At 35.6% G+C, this 20,132-nt stretch overlaps 1 protein-coding gene across 3 annotated transcripts in view; it reads left to right on the top strand.

Moving 5' to 3' along the window:
• Nbeal1 (neurobeachin like 1) overlaps positions 1-20,132 on the top strand; it is a 197,697-nt gene that overhangs the window by 155,445 nt on the left and 22,120 nt on the right. For all 3 annotated transcript variants that reach the window (XM_087205830.1, XM_087205829.1, XM_087205828.1), the window contains 9 exons: positions 1,983-2,100; positions 3,436-3,533; positions 6,817-6,933; positions 10,591-10,680; positions 12,351-12,460; positions 14,333-14,505; positions 15,690-15,784; positions 19,449-19,565; positions 19,963-20,124. In XM_087205830.1, coding sequence (XP_087061956.1) covers positions 1,983-2,100; positions 3,436-3,533; positions 6,817-6,933; positions 10,591-10,680; positions 12,351-12,460; positions 14,333-14,505; positions 15,690-15,784; positions 19,449-19,565; positions 19,963-20,124 — 1,080 coding nt within the window. The remainder of the gene's footprint in view (positions 1-1,982; positions 2,101-3,435; positions 3,534-6,816; positions 6,934-10,590; positions 10,681-12,350; positions 12,461-14,332; positions 14,506-15,689; positions 15,785-19,448; positions 19,566-19,962; positions 20,125-20,132) is intronic.

Raw genomic sequence — 20,132 nt, 5'->3', positions numbered from 1 at the left:
AGGCCAAGAGGGGTAACCCTAAATCTTTCTGAGGTTTCAACAGATTGTTTTATAGTCAAACTGATAAAGGAGAGACAGAACTTCCAACCTGCTAGATGACAGATGTGTGAGTTCGTGTTCCCTGAAATCGAAAAATTAATTCCAAGGATAAATGCAGGTTAAGAGTGGGAAAGATTTATTGAGAGCGATATAAAACACACTTAGGAAGGGAGCACTTGCCCAAAGGAATGAGTTACCTGTTTGGGGAGGTGGAACTCCATAATCTATAGCCTTAGTCTTGTCTTTTAGTCCTAGTGAGTGAGAGAAGATTGTCCATCCCTAGTGAGGTAATAGTCTATTTCCATGGGAAATCCCAAAAGGGTGGTACCAATTACAGTATAATCTCAAACTTCCATTCATCCCTTAGGGAAGTATGTAAATGTGGCCTTTGTGACTTGAATCTCAAGGTTTTGCCTTCTTCACATGGGCTTCCACCCATGATGTGTTCTCACCTTCTGCACTGACTCCTTCCTGGGCCTATTAATTTCTATCTAATTTAGCTGCCTATAATAAAGCCCTGGAAGCTTTAGCCTGAGGCTATATTTTAGTTGACATTCTGATTTGATCATTATCTTAGGCCACTTACCATTCTGAATATCTTTTCTCTCTGCAGATTCTGGGAATGAAAAATAATTTTCTTTTCTTTTTTGGGGTACCAGGGATTGAACTTGGGACCTTGTGCTTTCGAGGCAGGTGGCAGCACCACTGAGCTAAATCCCCAGCCCAAAGTTTTATTTTCAATCCCAATAAGAGCTAGCTCTCTCATATTCAAATTATGGTTTAAAAAAGAGCTATGTACTTACATGTTTCGTGAAATGAAAAAATAGTTCATTTTTTACCCATCTTCCTCCTCCCACATGTTACTGTAGGCAGCTAAAAGAAGCCAGTTGGGAGCCAGGCATAGTGATGCATGCTTGTAATCTCACCTCTTGGAAGGCTGAGGCAGGAGGATCTCTGCAAATTCAAGGCCAGCTTGGGATATATAGTGAGTTCAAGGCTATCCCTGGACTATATAGCGAGACCCTGTCTCAAAAAAAGTCAGATCTTTCACAAACTAAAACATGAGTCCCTTTGTTTCTGTCTCCAATAGCAACCTCCTCATGTTTGTCAGTCCATCACTGTTATACTCTGAAATCTCTGCTGCCACCCTGTCTGCCTCTTGCTGGGTAGAGTGGCAGGAAGTAATCTGTAGCTTTATTTTCCTTTTTTTTCCTTTCCTTTTTTTTTTTTTTCACTTCAATGTGGTTTCATAGTTTCCTTCAATTTAATTTTTTTCCTTTCTCCTTCAATTGTAAAGTTCTACACAACCGTTTCAATGGAAATAGTACCACAAAGATGCATGCCTCGGCTCTTACTAATTCTTACAGATATTTGGGTTATTAGCTTATTTGTGTTACTTTCTTCACTCAGGAGGTATATCACAATAAATATGATGATCTACATTATAGTAGGTATGAATAATCATATGTACTGAATACTGGGTGTTCAGTATGATTTTGAAGAGGAGGGAAAGGAGAAATAAGAAGATGTATTATATATGTACAGCAACTTCCCACAATGAATGTTATTATGTACTGCAAACATGTACTAAGAAAAATAAAAAATTTTTAAAAACATTGCAAATAGCTGGATTATGGTAGAAAATCATAGGAATCTTAGAAGTTAAGGTACAGCGCCAGTCATCTGATGTTTTAGATGTGTTAAAGTAAAACTACATTTTTAAAAATTAAATTTTAAATTAAAAAATGACTTTGAGAGAGGAAATGTTTCATTTGCTCTTTTTTTTTGGTACTGGGGATCGAACTCGGGATTCTGCACTTGCAAGGCAGGCGCTGGAACCACTGAGCTAAATCCCTGGCCCCTGCTCTTTTTTTAAGAACTTGAATTTATAATGTAGTTGGAAGATATGTTTGTATTAATTAATAAATTTGTTCATTTTCTAGGAGTCTGAATATGTTTCTGCTCATCTTCATGAATGGATAGATCTGATTTTTGGCTATAAACAGAGGGGGCCAGCTGCAGTGGAAGCACTCAATGTTTTCTATTACTGTAGTTATGAAGGTAAAACTTAGAAACTTTTTCTCTTGCTTTTTTTTTTTGATGGTACTAGGGATTAAACCCAGGCCTTTGCAATGAACTACATCGCTAGTTCTTTTTTTTCTGGTACCAGGGATTGAACTCAGGTCCTTGCACTTATGAAGCAGACAGTGGAACCACTGAGCTAAATCCCCAGCCCTGCTAGTACTTTTTTATTTTGAAGCATGGTCTCTCTAAGTTGTCCAGATTGTCCTTGAACTCAAAATCCTCTTGCCTCATTTTCCCAAATACTGGAGTTACCAGGGTACACTGTCACACCTAGCTAACAAAAAATTTCTATTTGAAAGATTAAGAAACTGCTAAAAAAAAAAAAAGAAAAAGAAAAAAAAGAAACTGCTGCTTTTTTTTGGTAATAGTAAAGTGCATATATGCAAACCTAATTATAAATGCCAATTATTGATGTCATATAAGTTTTAAATCTGTCATACATACCCTATTTATTCAGATCCTATATTAAATATTCCTATTAAATTGTTAGCAAAATTTGAAAGAAGACCTCTAAAATCATGAATAACAAATTCTTCAGTGATATTACTTGGCTCTTAGGATCAAGCTTCTGATGACTTTAAAAGGTAGTAAAGTAGTTCGTTCATTTTTATGGTGCTTGGAATTGAACCCTGGGCCTTGTACATGTACAGTAGGCACTCTGCCACTGAACTACATCCCAAACCTCTTTTCTAATTCTTAATTACAGCTAATAATTTCAGTTTTGTGAATAGTGTGAAATTACATGAATTTGAGCAGAGCCCATGTGGCTTTTGGTAAAGATGCATTCTTTGTGCTATATCCATTCAGGTAATAGGTTTGTTTAGTAAGGTAGTATTGCATGGTTATTGGGAGCTTGGACTTACCCAGTTTGGCCAATTACTAGCTATGTAGTGATCCATATTCCATATTAAGTGTGAGTGAGTATAATCAATAAATTAAGAATATCACCTTCCCCAAACTTTGTTTTAAAGCTATAATTTAAAGAACTGTTTTTGTATATTACCCTTATTTGATCCTATCATGAAGAAAACCTAAAATTAAGCATAGTATGAGTATAATTCGTATTTTTCCAACAGAAACTTTCAAAGAGTACCAATTAACTTAATCACTTAAATAAAGGATGAATTTATTGTTTTGCACATTAAATAATGGATAATTTACTGAGTTTTAGAAAATTATCTCTTCATAATGTTGTTATAAACTAAAGAATATTTTGTTAAAAATAAACTTAGCAGTGCTTATCTGTTAGTTGGTGATGTGGCTTGCTGATTTATTTTTACTCCATAGTGAGTTGATTACTTCTGGTTTTAGGAGCTGTGGATCTGGATTCTTTAACAGATGAAAAGGAACGAAAAGCCTTAGAAGGGATGATTAATAATTTTGGGCAAACACCTTGTCAACTCTTAAAGGTAAATTATATAAATTATTGACTTCAATCTATGATTGAAATGTTAAGGAATAATACTACCATTATTTTTTAAGATTTTAATGATTTACAGCCTTATTTCAGAATTATTATCCAGAATTTGGAAAAAAATTACTCTGTCACTTAAAAAGTAAATAGCTTTTTAAAAAAAGACAAACCACAAAAAGTAAATAGCTTTAGCTGGGCATGGTGACACATACCTGTGATCCCAGCATTTGAAAGGCTGAGACAGAAGAATTGCTGCAAGTTTGAGGCCAGGCTGGGTTACCTAGTAAGTTCGAAGCCAGCCTAAACTATGTAGTGAGACCCTCTCTCCAAAATTAAAAAAAAAAGAAATAGCTTTAATTGATTGTTCCCTTACTCTTTTTCTCCCCCCTCCCCCGCCAGTTCTAGGAATTAAACCCAGGGCTTCATGCATGCTGACAAGCCCTCTACCACTGAGCAACAGCCCCCAGCTTCACAGAAAGATTTATACTTAATTAGAAAACCAGTTGACAAGGATTTAGCTTAGTGGCACTGCACTTGCCTTGCAAGCACAAGGTCATGAGTTTGATCTCTGGTACCACAAAAAAAAAAAGAAAAGAAAAGAAAAAAAAGGGCCAGGGATTTAGCTCAGTGGTTCCGCCGCCTGCCTCGCAAGCACAAGGTCCCAAGTTCAATCCCTGGTACCAAAAAAAGAAAGAAAAAGAAAAGAAAACCAATCACTTTATATTGTTTCTGAGAAGAAAAACTGAGCACCAAATACTGTATGCCATTAAAACTGTCTTTATATTAGAACTCTCTAGTCGCTAAAATCAGCCCAAAAGGGGTACTTACTATACTGAGCTGAAGCCCAGTCTTAAAAATCAAACTGTAAAATATACAATCAAACTATTAAATATTCCAGACGTGGTGCTGCATGCACATAACTCCAGCTCCTGGGGAGGCTAAGGCAGAAGGATCTCAAATTCGAGGCCAACCTGCTAGCTTTTTTTTTTAAGCAAAACATTTATTGGTACATTATCATACATAGTGATAACATTCATCATTCAACATTCATTATGTACCTGTATATGATGTAGCTTGCTTCTTTTTTTCCCATTCCCCCCTTCATCCCCTTTCCCTCCTTTGACCCCTCTTCCCCTTATTTATAAAAGCTTTGTTTCCATTTTTTCCTTCTATTTTTTTTCTCATTTCTTTTTTCCTTTCCCCTCTCCCCTCCCTTGTTCCCCTTCTTATTTGAACATTTTCTTCCCATTTCCAAATATCTATTATACATTTTGGTCCTTATTTCCCCTTTTGATTTTCACACCAGAGAAACAATGCGATATTTAAACATGTGTACCCGATTTATTTCACTTAAGAGTATGGTCTCAAGGTGCATCCATTTAGCTAGAAATGTCTCAAGCTTATCTTTCTTTATAGTAGAGCAGTACTCCATTGTATTAAAAAAACCACATCTTTATCCATTTGTTGGTTGATAGGCATTTGGGCTATTTCCAAGATTTAGCTATTACAAACTGTACCACTATAAACATGAGTGTGCATATATCACTGTGATATGATGCTTTTAATTCTTTCAGGAAGATACCAAGAAGGGAAATAGCTATGTCAAATGAAACCTCTTGTTTTAGTTTTTTGAAGAATCTCCACACTGATTGCACCAGTCTACACTCCTACCAACAGTGGAGAAGGGTTCCATTTTCCCTATAGCCCCGCAAGCATTTGTTATTGGTAGACTTCTTGATAACAGCCATTCTTTCTGGAGTCAAATGGAATCTCAGAGTTGTTTAAACTTGCATCTCTCGAATGACTAGTGATGTTGAACATTTTTCATATATTTATTTGCCATTGTACTTCATCTGAGAAGTGTCTGTTCTTTTCAGATGCCCATTTTTGGATTGCAACCTGGAAGTTTAGCAAGATCCTATCTCAAAATAAAAAGGACTGGGAATCTAGCTCAGCAAGAAAGCACTTGCCTAATGTTTTCTAAGCCCATGTTCAATCCCCAGTCTCTCAAAAAGTAAACTAAATTAAAATGAATAATAGTTGCCGGGAATTTAGCTCAGTGGCACCACGCCTGCCTCATAAGTGCAAGGTCCTGAGTTCGATCCCCAGTACCGCAAAAACAAACAAAAAAACTCTTAAAAGAGTTAAATATATAAGTACTTGAAGGTGTCGCATCTTTTTCCTGTATCTCACATTTTATGGTAGAGATGAAAGAATCTTACATTTAGATAGGATGCTATTCTGCATTCTGACTGCCTTTGGAATATTAATTTGTCATATTTGCTTATTAATATGAGTGATTCTGTATCTCTGACATCAAAGTTAAGAGAATAGTAACTTTGAAAAGTATGCAACAATATGTGACTTACATTGTGTATTTATATATTTACATTTTGTTCTTACATCAAAAATTAAAGATTCACTCAAATTATGAATTTTTAAAAATGCATTTAATTTCATCAAACATTTATTAACCATCTACCATGTTTATGATGTTGTTCCAGGTGTTTAAAAAATCCAAAAATGTGGGCCAGGGATTTAGCTCAGTGGTGCCACTGCCTGCCTGGCAAGCGCAAGGTCCCAAGTTTGATCCCCAGTAACAAAAAAAAAAAAATCCAAAAATGAGTAAAACTTTTATCTGGGTTTAGGATACCCATGGCCTAGGTGAAGAAGAAAGACCATGAACAGCTAGCTATATGTAATCCAATATAGAAAGAAATGAGTACTGAATAAAATACTAATTTTCCAAAGAAAATAATAAAAGAATAATTAATTGTCCCTTAGAAATTTGCAAGAGAGGGCCGGGGATTTAGCTCAGTGGTTCTGCCACCTGCCTTGCAAGCACAAGGACCCAAGTTCAATCCCCGGTACCAAAAAAAAAAAAGAAAAAGAAATTCACAAGAGATACCAGTAAGAAGAACCTCAAGTTGTAGACTTGGAGTTTCGTAGAAATGAGGGTGGAAACTGTGGGGAGAGGGAGCACAAGCTGAGCTGAGGCCTGGGGTTGTGGGTACAGTCTCTTATAGTCAGAGCCCAGAGTGTGGGAAGAGACATGCCAAGAGGTAGTTTTTGTTTGTTTTGTTTTGTTTTTTGAGATAGGGTCTTGCTTTGTAGTTCAGGCTGGCCTTGAGCTCACTAATAGCCCAGCCTGGCCTCAACCCACAGTGATCCTCCTGCCTCGGCCTCCTGAGTGCTAGGATTACAGACATGTGCCACCACGCCCTTGCAAGAGGTGTTTTAATATAATTATGGAATTTCTCCTTTCTTTTATTTCAAAGGAACCACACCCTCCCAGATTAAAAGCAGAGGAAGCAGTGCAGAAGCAGGCCAGAACAGATATTTCAACCCTAAACCTGTTTCAACACCTCCCTGAACTCAAGTCATTTTTTATAGAGGTAATACCCAGTTTCATAATATCAAAAGATTTTCTCTATGAAATCCATACACCTTAAAGTTCATATTCTTCTTTAATGGAAGGGAAATATTATTACTTAATCTAAAGTAGTATATATCAATAATTGGTTCCTGAATTTTTTTTTTTTTTTGCTACCAGGGATCAAATTCAGGACATTGTGCTTGGGAGCCAGGCACGGTGCCACTGAGCTAGATCCCTGGCCTTGTTCCTGAATTTTTTTTTCTACCAGGGGATTGAACTCTGGACCTTGTGCTTGCAAGTTCCTGAATTTTTAAAACATTTTTATTGAAGGTTTTTGATTGTTGCTGAGTAGTGTGAAAACTCTTTCTCTTGTCTTGCTTTCTTCTACTTCACATTTTCCTGACAAAGAAGACTAAATAGTTTGATCTAAAATACTTTCTGCAACAGTTAAAATGATATATAGAGAGAACTGATGGTTTAATAGCACTTAATTGTGATGTCTGCCTATCTATAAAATATGGACCAAGTGCTGGGGATGTAACTCACTGGTAAATCACTTGGAAGGCTATATGTCTGAGGCCCTAGGTTCGATTCCCAGTACTGCAGTAAAAAGAAAAAAGGAAAAAACATATATGGCCCAATAAGTCAAGGTGTTAATTGATAGTTTCAGCAGGAATAGTCAAGTAAAACAGTAGTTAATGCTGTAATAAGAGCACTTTCATCCGGGAATGGTGGCTCACACCTGTAATCCCAGCACTTGGAAGGTTGATGCAGGATTGCCATGAGTTTGAGGCCAACCTGGGCTACATAGTGAGTTCAAGCCCAGCCTAAACTGCATAGTGAGACTTTGTCTCAAAAAACCAAAAAAAAAAGTGCCTTCAAGTTTAAAGATTCAAGTGTTTATTTAAAATACTTTGAATAATTCAGAATGTGATTATGAAATGCATTTATACCTATGAATTTGACTAAGGCAGATAATATGTTAACATTTTGGCAAAAAGAAAATGAAGATAGAAAAGTTACAAAGTTGATAGAATAGTTTGGAGATGTACATAAAGCAAACAATCTCTCACACAATACCACAGAGGTTGGCAAACTCCTTAAAGGATCAGACTATAGTGAATATTCTGGGCTTTGTAGGCCATGAGGCAAAATCAAGGGACGTATATAACCCTGGTGGTGAACCTATGGCACATGTGCCCAGCAGGCTGTTTATAGCATTGAAAGCTCTAAAAGGTTCGCCATCTCTGAATATAACCACTTAAAATATAAAAATCATTCTTAGTTTACTACCTACAGAAGGAAAATGTTGTAGAGGTTTTTGACAACTTCAGTGCAAAAAACTTTTATGAGATTTATAATAATTATAGTTTTATAATGTTTTATTAGAATGAAAAATGTTGTAGTAAGTTTATTAGAATGAAAAATGTTGTAGGAAGCTCCACTATATTTTAATGTGGATATGTTAGTGAGAGCACTTCAAAATTAATCTTTCGCTCTTTTCCTAGATTTGTGTTGGTGGAAGGAGTTAGTGTTTAACAGTACAAACTGCAATGTTGGTTATTTTCCAAAAGTATTTAATTCAGTTGCTTAGAATTCAGAACATACAAATAATTCTCAGAAACAATGAATAATTTCCAGGATATGTTGGGGATCCCCAAGAGCACTCCTACCCTCAGTAATTTTCACCAGAAACTCATAGGAGTCTATATACTTGTACTCGTGGCTAAGATTTATTACAATGGAAAGATGTAAAATGACATGAGCAAAAGTGAAAGGCATGTGGGGAGTGGGCCAGGAGAAATCCAGGCACAAGCACCCAAAAGTCTTCTCCCATCCTCTTATAAACCATGCTTAATTCTTTAAGTAATAAAATGTGAATACACTTTTTCTTCTGGCAAAGAAGCTCTTTAGAGACTCAGTGGTCAAAGGTGTTATTGGAGGCCAATCACATATGTACCCTTCTGCCTGGCACATACCAAAATTTCAGACTCCAGAAAAAGAGGAGGTGTTCATCACAGAGTGTATTGTTTGTACACTCAATATTGGCATAGTGAGCCACCCTTATCGTTGATGAGGGGAAGTTTTATATCAGTGTATAGAACTGTTAACCATCCAAATCCCAGATGTGAGCCAACACCAAACCTTGCAATCAAGGCTTGCTAAGTGTCACAGTCTTCAGTTAAGTCTTCACTACACATAAAGCAACCCATAAAACCCTGTTTGACTCCTAATCTGATGAACATGCAAAACTAATTATATAATGAAGATAGTCATTTTATCCTGTCTAATCATTTTTTTATATGATAATACATAGTGAGTTCCATGTGCAGGGGCTGTGACATAGTTGTCTCTTCCGTATTCACCATGCCACATGGTAGCTTTCCCCAGGAGCAGTATCTGGAGCAGGATAAAGGGCACAGTAGCTATCCTTAGGTGCCAGTGACTTAACTACAGTAGCTTTTTTTTTTTGGTACCGGGGGAACAAACTCAGGACTTTGTGCTTTTGAGGCAGGCGCGGTGCCACTGAGCTAAATCCCTGGCCCTATAGCAGCTTTTATCATCACCAGGAGAGGTGTTTATATATTCATATGAAGTACAGGCCCTCTGAAGACCATCACTTGTAGGTGTTAAAATGGTGAGGAATGGGCCAGGGATTTAGCTCAGTGGTTTCGATGCCTGCTGTGCAAGCGCAAGGACCCGAGTTTGATCCCCAGTACCAAAAATAAATGGTGAGGAAAGTGGGGGGAGTGTAGAAAGCAAGGGCTTAATAAGTGTGTTTTCAGATAGCATTCTCATTTAGTCTTATTCAGATGCAAGTAATTCTTGATTGACTCATAGTGCAAAGAGAAAAACAGTAACTTTATAATTTCGTGAGTTGTATTGAATTTTGTAATTCATTATTTAGTTCCTATAAAGTTCTTATACTAATACTTGGTACATGATACATACCCATTTGTGTTATTTACCTAATGTTAGGTATCTCTTACGAATTGCCGCATCCAGGAATTGAGTTCAAATGATTGTTCTTTATCACACTGTAATAAGACAATAGATGTTTTCTGAGAGCTAATTTATTTTCTGATAGTAATATTATGGGTTTCAGAACATTCCTCAGCTAGCCAAGCATGGTGGCACACGCCTGTAATCCCAGGACTCAGGAGGCTGTCCTTGCAAAAATCTTCCTGCCTCAGCCTCCCAAGTGATGGGATTACAGGCTGTGCCACCACACCCAGTGAAAAATGTATTCTTTTTTTTTTTTTGGTACTGGGGATCAAACTCAGATCCTTATGCTTGCCAGGCAGGTGGCAGAACCACTGAGCTAAATCCCCGGCCCAAAAATGTATTCTTATATATGATCTGTGTTTTCTACTTTATGTTCATGTCATCTTAGCAAGATAAAAGGAAAGATCATAAATCTTTAGCTGTTTTAAGTGATTGCTGCTCCTTGAAATACACATCTCTGTTTATTAGCAGAGTAGTGAAATAGGTGATGGGCTTTAGGTGCCATACATAGTGTATATTTCCTTTCCTACATTTTAAATTAAGTAATTATAATCATCAATATATTAAAATGCTATGTTATAGATTTCATCCTTGCCGAAAGAAATAAAAGTTTTCATATTTGTGCTTAATAAACAGTGAGCAGAGCCACTAAACATCTTTTATTTTTTAGGGAATTAGTGATGGTATTCCACTATTAAAGGCCATTGTCCCCCCAAATCAGTCTCGTTCTTTTATGTCTCAAGGCAGTCCTGAGTTACTGGTAAGTTGATTCACATCTTTTTCACACTGTCATCATGTCTGTATCCATTATAGCTCAACAAAAAGTGAGAAAATAAGATTTTCTAAACATTATTTTTAGCTGGGCATGGTGACACACACCTGTAATCCTAGCACTCTTGGAGGCTGAGGCAGGAGGACCACAAGTTTGAGCCCATCATGGGCAACTTAAATGAGACCCTGTCTCAAAATAAAATAAAGACAGGAGGTGTAACTCAGTGCAGAGGCCCTGGGTTCAATCCCCAGTTCGCCAGTACTACCGAAACAAACTATTTTTGAAAATAATATAGAAAATTTTTAGACTTTGATAAAGTACAAAAATATATGTTGTCCTATTTACATAGTTTTTACATAATTGCTTCTAAAGTTTATCTGGAAGAATGAATATAAAATATTATAGGAAATATTATATAAGAAAAATAGGGTATAACATCTTAAATTAAAATTACTGTAGGGCCGGAGATTTAGCTCAGTGGTTCTGGCGCCTGTCTTGCAAGCGCAAGGTCCTGAGTTTGATCCCTGGTACCAAAAAAAAAAATTGCTGTAAAGCTATAAAATGAGAAATAATGCAGAATTTATTAAGGTATACATCTAGAGCACTATAGTGAGTGTTTTATACAATGTTTTTTATTTAATACACCTAGAAATCCTATGATATAGGGACCATTATCATTTCCTTCCTACAGATAAGAAATTAAAACTAAGAGCAGCAGTAACCTGGCCAGAGTCACAGAGCTAGTAAGTGAGGTATCTGGGACCTTAGCATGTGGACCAGACTCAAGTTGGTCTTCATCTAATTTTGTTATATAGAAATGACATAAATGCATTATATAGCACTGTGAACAGTATAGTTCCAGAATTAGACCTATTTGTATAATTATGTATATCGTATTTGCTTAGAAAAATACACAAAAATAGTAGTTTTTCATTAGTGGAATTCCCAGTATTTTCAGTTTTAACACTTGTTTTTAGAGTTATGTGAATAGGGATGGGATAAGGGATGGTAGCTGTTACATTTATAATCAAGAGAGTAAAAAGCTTTTCATTTTCAAAAGAAAATATTCACTGTGCCTCTTATTTTAGTGAGACCTTAACAGTTCATCATAAATTCTGTATTTAATTTATGTTCTAAATGATACGTATTAAATGTCAGATTTTTATGGTCTTAAGTGTCTTTGAGGCCAGGCACAGTGGTGGGTGCCTGTTGTCCTGGTTTCTTAGAAGGGTGAGGCAGAAGAATCACTTGATTCCAGCCTGACCAGCACAGCAAGACCCTGTTGAAAAAGAAAAGAGAGAGGGCCAGGGATTTAACTCAGTGGTGCCGCACCTGCCTGGCAAGCACAAGGTCCTGAGTTCGATCCCAGGTACCAAAAAGAAAAAGAAAAGAGACTTGATCTTGAATTTTTTGACTCTCAACTAATATATGCTCATAAACCTTGAGAAATCATACAGAAAAGTAATTTTGCTGAAGAAAAATGTACAGTATTTGAAAAGTTTTCTTCCTATAAGAGCCTTTTCATTTGAATTAAGACTGCATTTTATGTGTCCCACAGCATCCCTTAAATGATAAATCCTGACATCCTATGAGCAGCTGGTTGATTTTGCTACTGTTTCTTCAGTATTTCAATCGAATTGTCATATATTCTTTATCAGGTTACAGTAAGCATGAACTATGTTATTGGAACCCATGGATGGCTGCCTTATGACAGAAATATTTCTAATTACTTTACCTTCATCAAGGATCAAACTGTGACAAATCCAAAGTGAGTAAATGAAAGGAAGGGAGAAGGAAAAAAGTGAAAATAGAGGGAAAAAATGGAAACAAAGCTTTTGTACATAAGAAGGAGAGGGGGCTCAAGGGAGGGAATGGAATAAAATTTTATTTAAAAAAAAAAAGCAACACAGGGCCGGGGATTTAGCTCAGTTATTCTGCCACCTGCCTCGCAACCACAAGGTCCTGAGTTTGATCCCTGGTACTGCCCTCCCTCCCCAAAAAAGCAACACAATAAGTCAATGAACATATGAAGCAGAATAGTTACAGCATATACCTTATTGCCAGGAAAAAATAACTAGGATGATTTAAATGAAAGTAATGTTTTGAGACCCAAATTTTCTCTTCCTCTTTCCTCTCTTCCCTCCCCTCTTTTTATGTCCTGATTTGATATTAGTTTAAAGACAAAACTTAATTTCTAATCTGCTATGGATGCAAAAGGTACTAGGAATGGTAGATTTAATTGTATTTCATTATTTACTATTTGTTTCAGATAATAAGAATTTAGTATTTATTTTGTTTTCACTTCCAAAACTACATTCTAATATAAGGTACTATCTTCCTTACTCTTAAGTTTTCTTAGCTGAATGTTTGCTTGTATTTTTCCAAGTTAAATCACATTCAATGTTGTTAGAGAATCAGATTGTATCATATATTTGAAAACTATTTAAAGTGATATAATTATTATCATTGTATCTTTCTTGTCTTCCTCAACTAGTAATATGTTTTTCCTTTTTTATCCCACATAGAATTTAGTACTATTAGCAGGGGCATGGTGATGCATGCCTGTAATCCCAGTACTTGGGAGTCTGAGGCAGGAGTATTACTGCAAATTTGAGGCCAGCCTGGGCTACATAGTGAATTCAAGATCAGCCTGAACTACACAGCGAGACCCTGACTCAAAAAACAAACAAACAAGCAAAAAAGGAATTTAGTACTATTGTCTTTTCTTTCTTTCTTTGTTAGTTGGTTGGTTTTCATTACTGGGTATTGACCCCAGGATCTTCACACTAAGGTACATCTCCAGTCTCCTTTTTTATTTTTTATTTTGAGGCAGTTGTCAGAATGCCCAAGATGGACTCAAACTTGAGATCCTCCTGTCTCAGAATGCTGGGATTGTAGGCATGCACAGTCATGACCAGTTCACTATTGTCTTTTATATAAAGCATATTCTCAGAAAATTATTATTGAATAATAAAATTCTAGGACTGAAATGTCAAAATTAACCCTCATTTTCTGTACATACTCTTATGTCGTCCCCCCCTCCCTGTGCCAATGATCGAACTCAGAACCTTGAGCTTGCCAGACAGGCAGGGTGCCACTGACTCTTACATCTTTCTGCAGAATTTAAATTAGTCAAGTTTACAGATACTTCACTTAGAAGTAGATAAAACCCAGCTGCTTGTTTTGGTTGGAATGGAAAAGCGTCATCATAATTAGTGCATTTTTCTGATTTATCTCCTGTATATCACCTTATATAGGAGATTCCTGGTCTGACTTTATATTTCTGATTTTCCTGGTCCTGGAACATCATATCTTGTCTTTATACTTATTTCTAAAGTGCCATTTACAGATTTGCCAATTTTATTAAATTGGCTTTGAAAGCCAAGATTTAAACATTTTTCACACCTTCACTAATATCAACTTCTTTAACCTTAACCCTTGAGACTATTTGCTTTGTTTTATGAAAAATATGAAGAAAGTAATATTAATGTATTATCGGAAGGTTCATCAATTGTTAATAGACATTTCAAGTAGAACTTTGGGGGTTTATTTTTTATTTCTGTTTTAAGTTTTTTAAAAATAGTTGTTCCTAGCTAAGTGTTCTTTTAGGGGGAAGTCTAATATTTAATTGTATTTACAGAACTCAGCGTAGTGTGAATGGTCCTTTTGCTCCAGGACTGGAACTCACTTCTAAGCTATTTGTGGTATCACATGATGCCAAGTTACTCTTCAGTGCTGGACACTGGGATAATAGCATTCAAGTAATGTCACTTACAAAAGGCAAAATTATCTCACATAACATCAGACATATGGGTAAGCATTAACGCCCCTCAAAAGAACCCCCCAAGATTCCTATTTTTTCTAACTACAAAAGTAATACATGCTACATAGAGTATTTTAATTTACCTTTAAGCTAAATAAACTTCTGGATAGTTTATTATAAATATTGACTGCTTTCTGTAAGAAAGTGTCTAACATATTGGAGATATACTAAAGTAGTATATAAATTAAATACACATTTACAGTGTCTATAAAATGTTAGACTAAGTTTTCAGAAGTTGGCTGAATACAAATTAGTTGATAAAAATAAAAATTTTAAGACTAATAAAATTTATCATTAAATAAAGCATCAACTGCTCTACTACTGTATTCACAGTAAAGCAGTAAGAGATTAAAATGAATGTATTTTAACCTGGTATGTCTTAATGCCTCAGTATTCAATATAAGAATACAATACTGGGTAAATTTTTTTTCCAGTAAATCTACCAGAGAAGAGAAATGAACTGCTGCTAATTCTATACCAGTGAATCCTAAGATATCACTCAGCTTGGCTTCTTACAGTTTAGGAAAAGTATTTTTTTACATTGTAAAATTATGGTGTAAGAGGGCTGGGGATTTAGCTTAATGGCACCACACCTGCCTCGCAAGCCCACAGTCCTGAGTTCAATCCCCTGTACTTAAAAAAGAAAAAAAATGGCATAATAATACGTACTATGTTCCTTAGGGACAGAATTTTTTTTTTTTTTTTTTTTTTTTTGCAGTCCTGGGGATCAAACTCAGGACCTTCCACTTGTGAGGTAGGTGCAGTGCCACTGAGCTAAATCCCTGGCCCAGGGACACAAATTTTATACAACTGTAATTCCCAATGGGAAGAGATATGAATGGGATGAGAGAGCCAGAGAAACATATCAGAATTAATTGGAGATTTATTTCAAGCTATCTGACCTCCTCCCAAGATTCTCATAGATGCTCCCCATCCCCTACAGCTATACCTGATGCTGAGAGGGAGAACAGTCTCAGAGAATGCTCTCTGAGATGATTTTCACACTGCTGCTTTCCTGTATCACTTTCCCAGTGCTTTTCCAATGCCGTTCCAACTTTTTTCCTGCTAGAATAACTGATTCAGTAACAGTTTGAACATTAACTAAAATTTCCCTTGTAGTTGTCTTCCAACAAAACTAAGCCATTTCATTTTATTTAATTCCCTTTTCTTACAGATATTGTGACTTGCTTAGCTATGGATTACTGTGGATTACATTTGATTTCTGGTTCCAGAGATACTACATGTATGATATGGCAAATTACACAACAGGTAGTCACACATTAAAATGTTCTTGGTTCATATATCATGTGCTGGTACAGATTTCCTATGATAAATGTTAATGTTATCATTATGTATGTCTAAAATGTACCAATAAATGTTTTGCTAAAAAAAAATGTTCTTGGTTCAAATAAGATTTGCTTTGAGAAAACTATTGAGGTGTTCTAATAGAGTCATGAACTTTTCTGTGGCAGTAAATAACTACTTTGAGTTCCTTTGTATAAGCACATTTTGTTCTGTTCTGATCACATTTTTTCTAGGTTTATTTTCTAATTCTTTACCTTTCATCCTATTTGGAAAATTTCTCCTTGTTAACCATTCAGTGTTTTAATCTCACGTAGAAAAATAGTAATTACTTTTTATTTTCTTGATAGCACAATAATAATTTCTACTTTTTGGTAGGACTACTAGAAATTACAGATACATAATTTTCATCTTTATTAAGTTTTCATACTGGTTCAAGGAGTGTCCTTTTTTGGTGTGCATGGTGGTGCATACCTATAATAGCAGCACTTGGAAGGCTGAGGCAGAAGGATCACTGCTAGTTTTAGGCTAGCCTGGGATACATAGTGAATTCAAGGTCAGCCTGCACTACAAAATAAGACCCTGTCTTAAAAAATACAACAACCTCCTCCCCAAAAACGTCCTTTTTTTAATGGCTTCTAGGTTTTCTATCTTGCTCAATGCACCTTTTCCCATCTCAAATTTATAAACAAAATTATCTAAAACTTTCTTAAAATTTTTTATTTTTTATGTTGCACTATTTATGATAGTCTTTTAATAATATATTTCATAAAATTTACTTGTTAGTGGAAAGTAATCTCACTCTACCTACTGAATTAGGTCTTCTAGACTTCTCAAACTTACAGTATTTTTATGTGAATACAAAAATGTTTTAATTTTAGTAGTTTAATGTTTAATAAGGCAGATCTCCCCCCATTTTGATTTTTTCTTATAAAAATTCACATTAGGCTGAGAATATAGCTAAGTAGAACAGCACTTGTTCAAGGCCTTGTGTTCAATCCCCAGCATCAAACCACCCCCCCAACACACACACACACACACACACACACACACACACGCACGCACCCAGAGGGCATAAAAAACAAACTATTCTTTGCTGTTCTATATTTATTCTTCCACATGAACTTTCAAAATATTTTAACCATATCCTCCTAGAGCATCTCCATGTTAGTCTTACTTGAAATTGTATTTAATTTGTGTATTAATTTGATATAGATTGATACTTTTAAAATTATTCCTATCAAGAAATAGAAAATGTATTTTCTTTTTTTATTTTTTTGGTTTTTTGAGAGAGTCTTACTATATACTTCAGACTGGCCTTAAACTCACTATGTAGCCCAGGCTGGCCTTAAACTCACAATGATCCTCCTGCCTCTGCCTCCCAAGTGCTAGGATTACAGGCCTGTGTCACCATGCCTGGCTGTATTTTCATTTTTATTTCAGGTCTTTTAGTAATATTTATTTAGTAACCTTTTTCCATTTAGATTCTATATCGTTCTAATTGTGATTTTTCTTTTTTTTTTCTTTTTGGTACTGGGGATTGAACTCGGGACCTTGAGCTTGCGAGGCAGGCTCCAGAAACACTGAGCTAAATCTCCGGCCCCTAATTGTGATTTTTTTCATTTTGATTGGTTTTAAAATCATTTTCAGTTCCGATTAATTATTGCTGCTGTTTTTTTTTTTCTAAAGCTGTGCAATCGAGGATGGTGTCCTACACCTATAATCCCAGCTCTCAGGAGACTGAGGCAGGAGGTTCCTGAGTTTGAGGCCAACCTGAGCTACATAGCAAGTTCAAATCTGACCTGGACCACATAGCGAGTTTTATTTTACTTTATAGACAAGGTTTTGGCCAGTTGCTTATTCTTAGGTCAAAGGCATTCTTATACATAATCGCAGTGCAGTTGCCAAAATCAAAATGCTTAGCATTTATGCAGTGCTATTATCTAATCTGCAGTTTGTTTTCTGATTTGTTTAGTATTCACAGTAATGTCCTCTGCAGCTAAGTTTCTCTTTTATAGTTTTTTCTTTTATTTTTTTCATGATGTAATCTACTGAGAAGTTTCACCATCCTTCAATTCCTATAATAAGTCCACATAAATCATGGTGTATTGCTATTGTATTTTATTATTATGTATTATTTGCTTTAATTTTTCGCTACTCTTAACTGAAATATATCGGGTTTTATTGTTTTTATCATGTTTAGTATTGAGATATATAGCCTTTGTAAAATGAACTTGGAGGAAGTCCATCTTTTTGTGTAACTTGCATTGCTTAAATATACAGGAATTACTTGGTATGTAGAAATTAGATAAAACACTAAGCACTAAGACTGACACTTGAAAAGACAAATATGTTTCAGTCAGTAGAGTGCCAAGGGGAATTTATGTACACTGTGTAGAACAGAGAGAATGTGTGGGCAGAGTCATGTAGGATAATTATGAATAAAACAAGTAACATGTCAACTATTCAAACATTCCATAAGGTATAATGTACAAACAAAGCATGCTAAAGACATGAAGGAATTTTCTTCTAGAAGAAAACAACTCAAAGAGAAGACAAATTCCTTATAATAAAATTGTGTCATATGAGAAAAGAAAAAAAATGGAAACAAAATCTATGTAAATAGGGAAGGGTGGAGGGGGTGAAGGACGCACAGGTAATGGGGAAAAAATAAGAACTAAGATACATCATGTACAGGTACAAGCACCCAATGATAAATGTAAACGTACTGTATACCTAAAATGTACCAATAAAAGATTTAAAAAAATTGTGTCACTAGAAGAACATAATAGTGGTTTAACAAAATAGGCACTCAAAGATGAAATGAAAACAGAGGTTACAGAAGAATCAAACTGAGGGTAAAACCAGTACAAACTGGTTACAAATTTAAATAAACCCAATACAGAAACAGTAAGAAAGATTTGAAGAGGCTACAAACCAAATTAATAGTATGGAAGAAAGATTTAAGGTATCAAAAATAAATACACATGGGGCCAGGGATTTGGCTTAGTGGTTCTGCCACTTGCCTCACAAGTGCGAAGACCAGAGTTCGATCCCTGATACCAAAAAAAAAACCTATTAAAAATAAATACACATGAAAAAGATACAAAGATTAAAGTAATTAAAGAATGCATAATAGCTATAAAAATTAAAGACAAATCATCATGAAGATAATTGAGTCCTGGGGCCAGGGATTCAGCTCAGTGGTTCCACTGCCTGCCTCACAAGCACAAGGTCCCGAGTTCAAACCCCAGTACCAAAAAAAAAAATCCAAGATAATTGAGTCCCTGAAGTAGAGACTCAAATAAATGGCAAAGGGAAAGTATTCAGAGATATAGAATGAAAAATTTCTTTGACGTTAGGGAAGAATGAAGCTGCATTTTAAAAGAGCAAATAACATACCTGAAAAAATCTAAGACTGTCAACATTGGGACTTTATATTGTTTTTTGAGCTTCAGAAGCTTGAGAATCATTCAGTAATCCAGGGGGAAACACAAGAATGTGTACTACTTTGAGTAGACTATTTGCAGTATTAGTTTTTTGTTAGAAAGTTTAAATGCATTATAAACTTTGTTATAAAAAATAGGTAGCAAGAAAACGCTTCATCTTTGCCTTTCTGTTTTACTATTAGGGAGGCGCTCCTGTGGGCTTAGCATCTAAACCTTTTCAGATTCTTTATGGACACACTGATGAGGTATTAAGTGTTGCCATCAGCACTGAACTAGACATGGCAGTATCAGGATCAAGGGTAAGAGTTCACCTTTAAAGAAGACTTGTTCCACAAATTCAGTAGCAATGTTTATATCTCAAAAGATTTTCTAGGGGAATTGGTAAAGGAAAGTTTTTAACATAATTATATAGGACATTGTAAAAGTGCAATAATGTAGAAAAAATGCAAAAGACACAGTTCTCTTTTGGGATTTGATTGATTTTGCTAGTTAAGAGGGCATTTTATGACATAAAATACTACCTGAAATTTGAAGATGGGCATTTTTTCTAAGCTACATGTGTGTCATTGGTGAAATAATCACTTTCTCAGTTCTTTTCCTGAATTTCTTTATCCAGCCAACTTTACTTCTCTTTTGCTGTTACTATCCATGGGCTATTTTATTTATTTTTCATTTTCTAATATTTCCTATGTGTAGGATGGCACTGTGATTATATATACCATTAAGAAAGGTCAGTACATGAGGACTTTACGACCACCTTGTGAGAGTTCTCTGCTCCTGACCATTCCCAATTTGGCTATATCTTGGGAAGGACATATTGTCATCTATTCCAGCACTGAAGAAAAGACCACCCTCAAGGTACCTGA

Source organism: Heterocephalus glaber, unplaced genomic scaffold (assembly GCF_053883595.1).
Source record: "Heterocephalus glaber isolate CG9 unplaced genomic scaffold, H.glaber_assembly_v1.0 deba00000621, whole genome shotgun sequence".
Classification (NCBI taxonomy): Eukaryota; Metazoa; Chordata; class Mammalia; order Rodentia; family Bathyergidae; genus Heterocephalus; species Heterocephalus glaber.
Note: the sequence above shows the minus strand (reverse complement) of the source record. Positions and strands in the feature narration are given on the sequence as shown.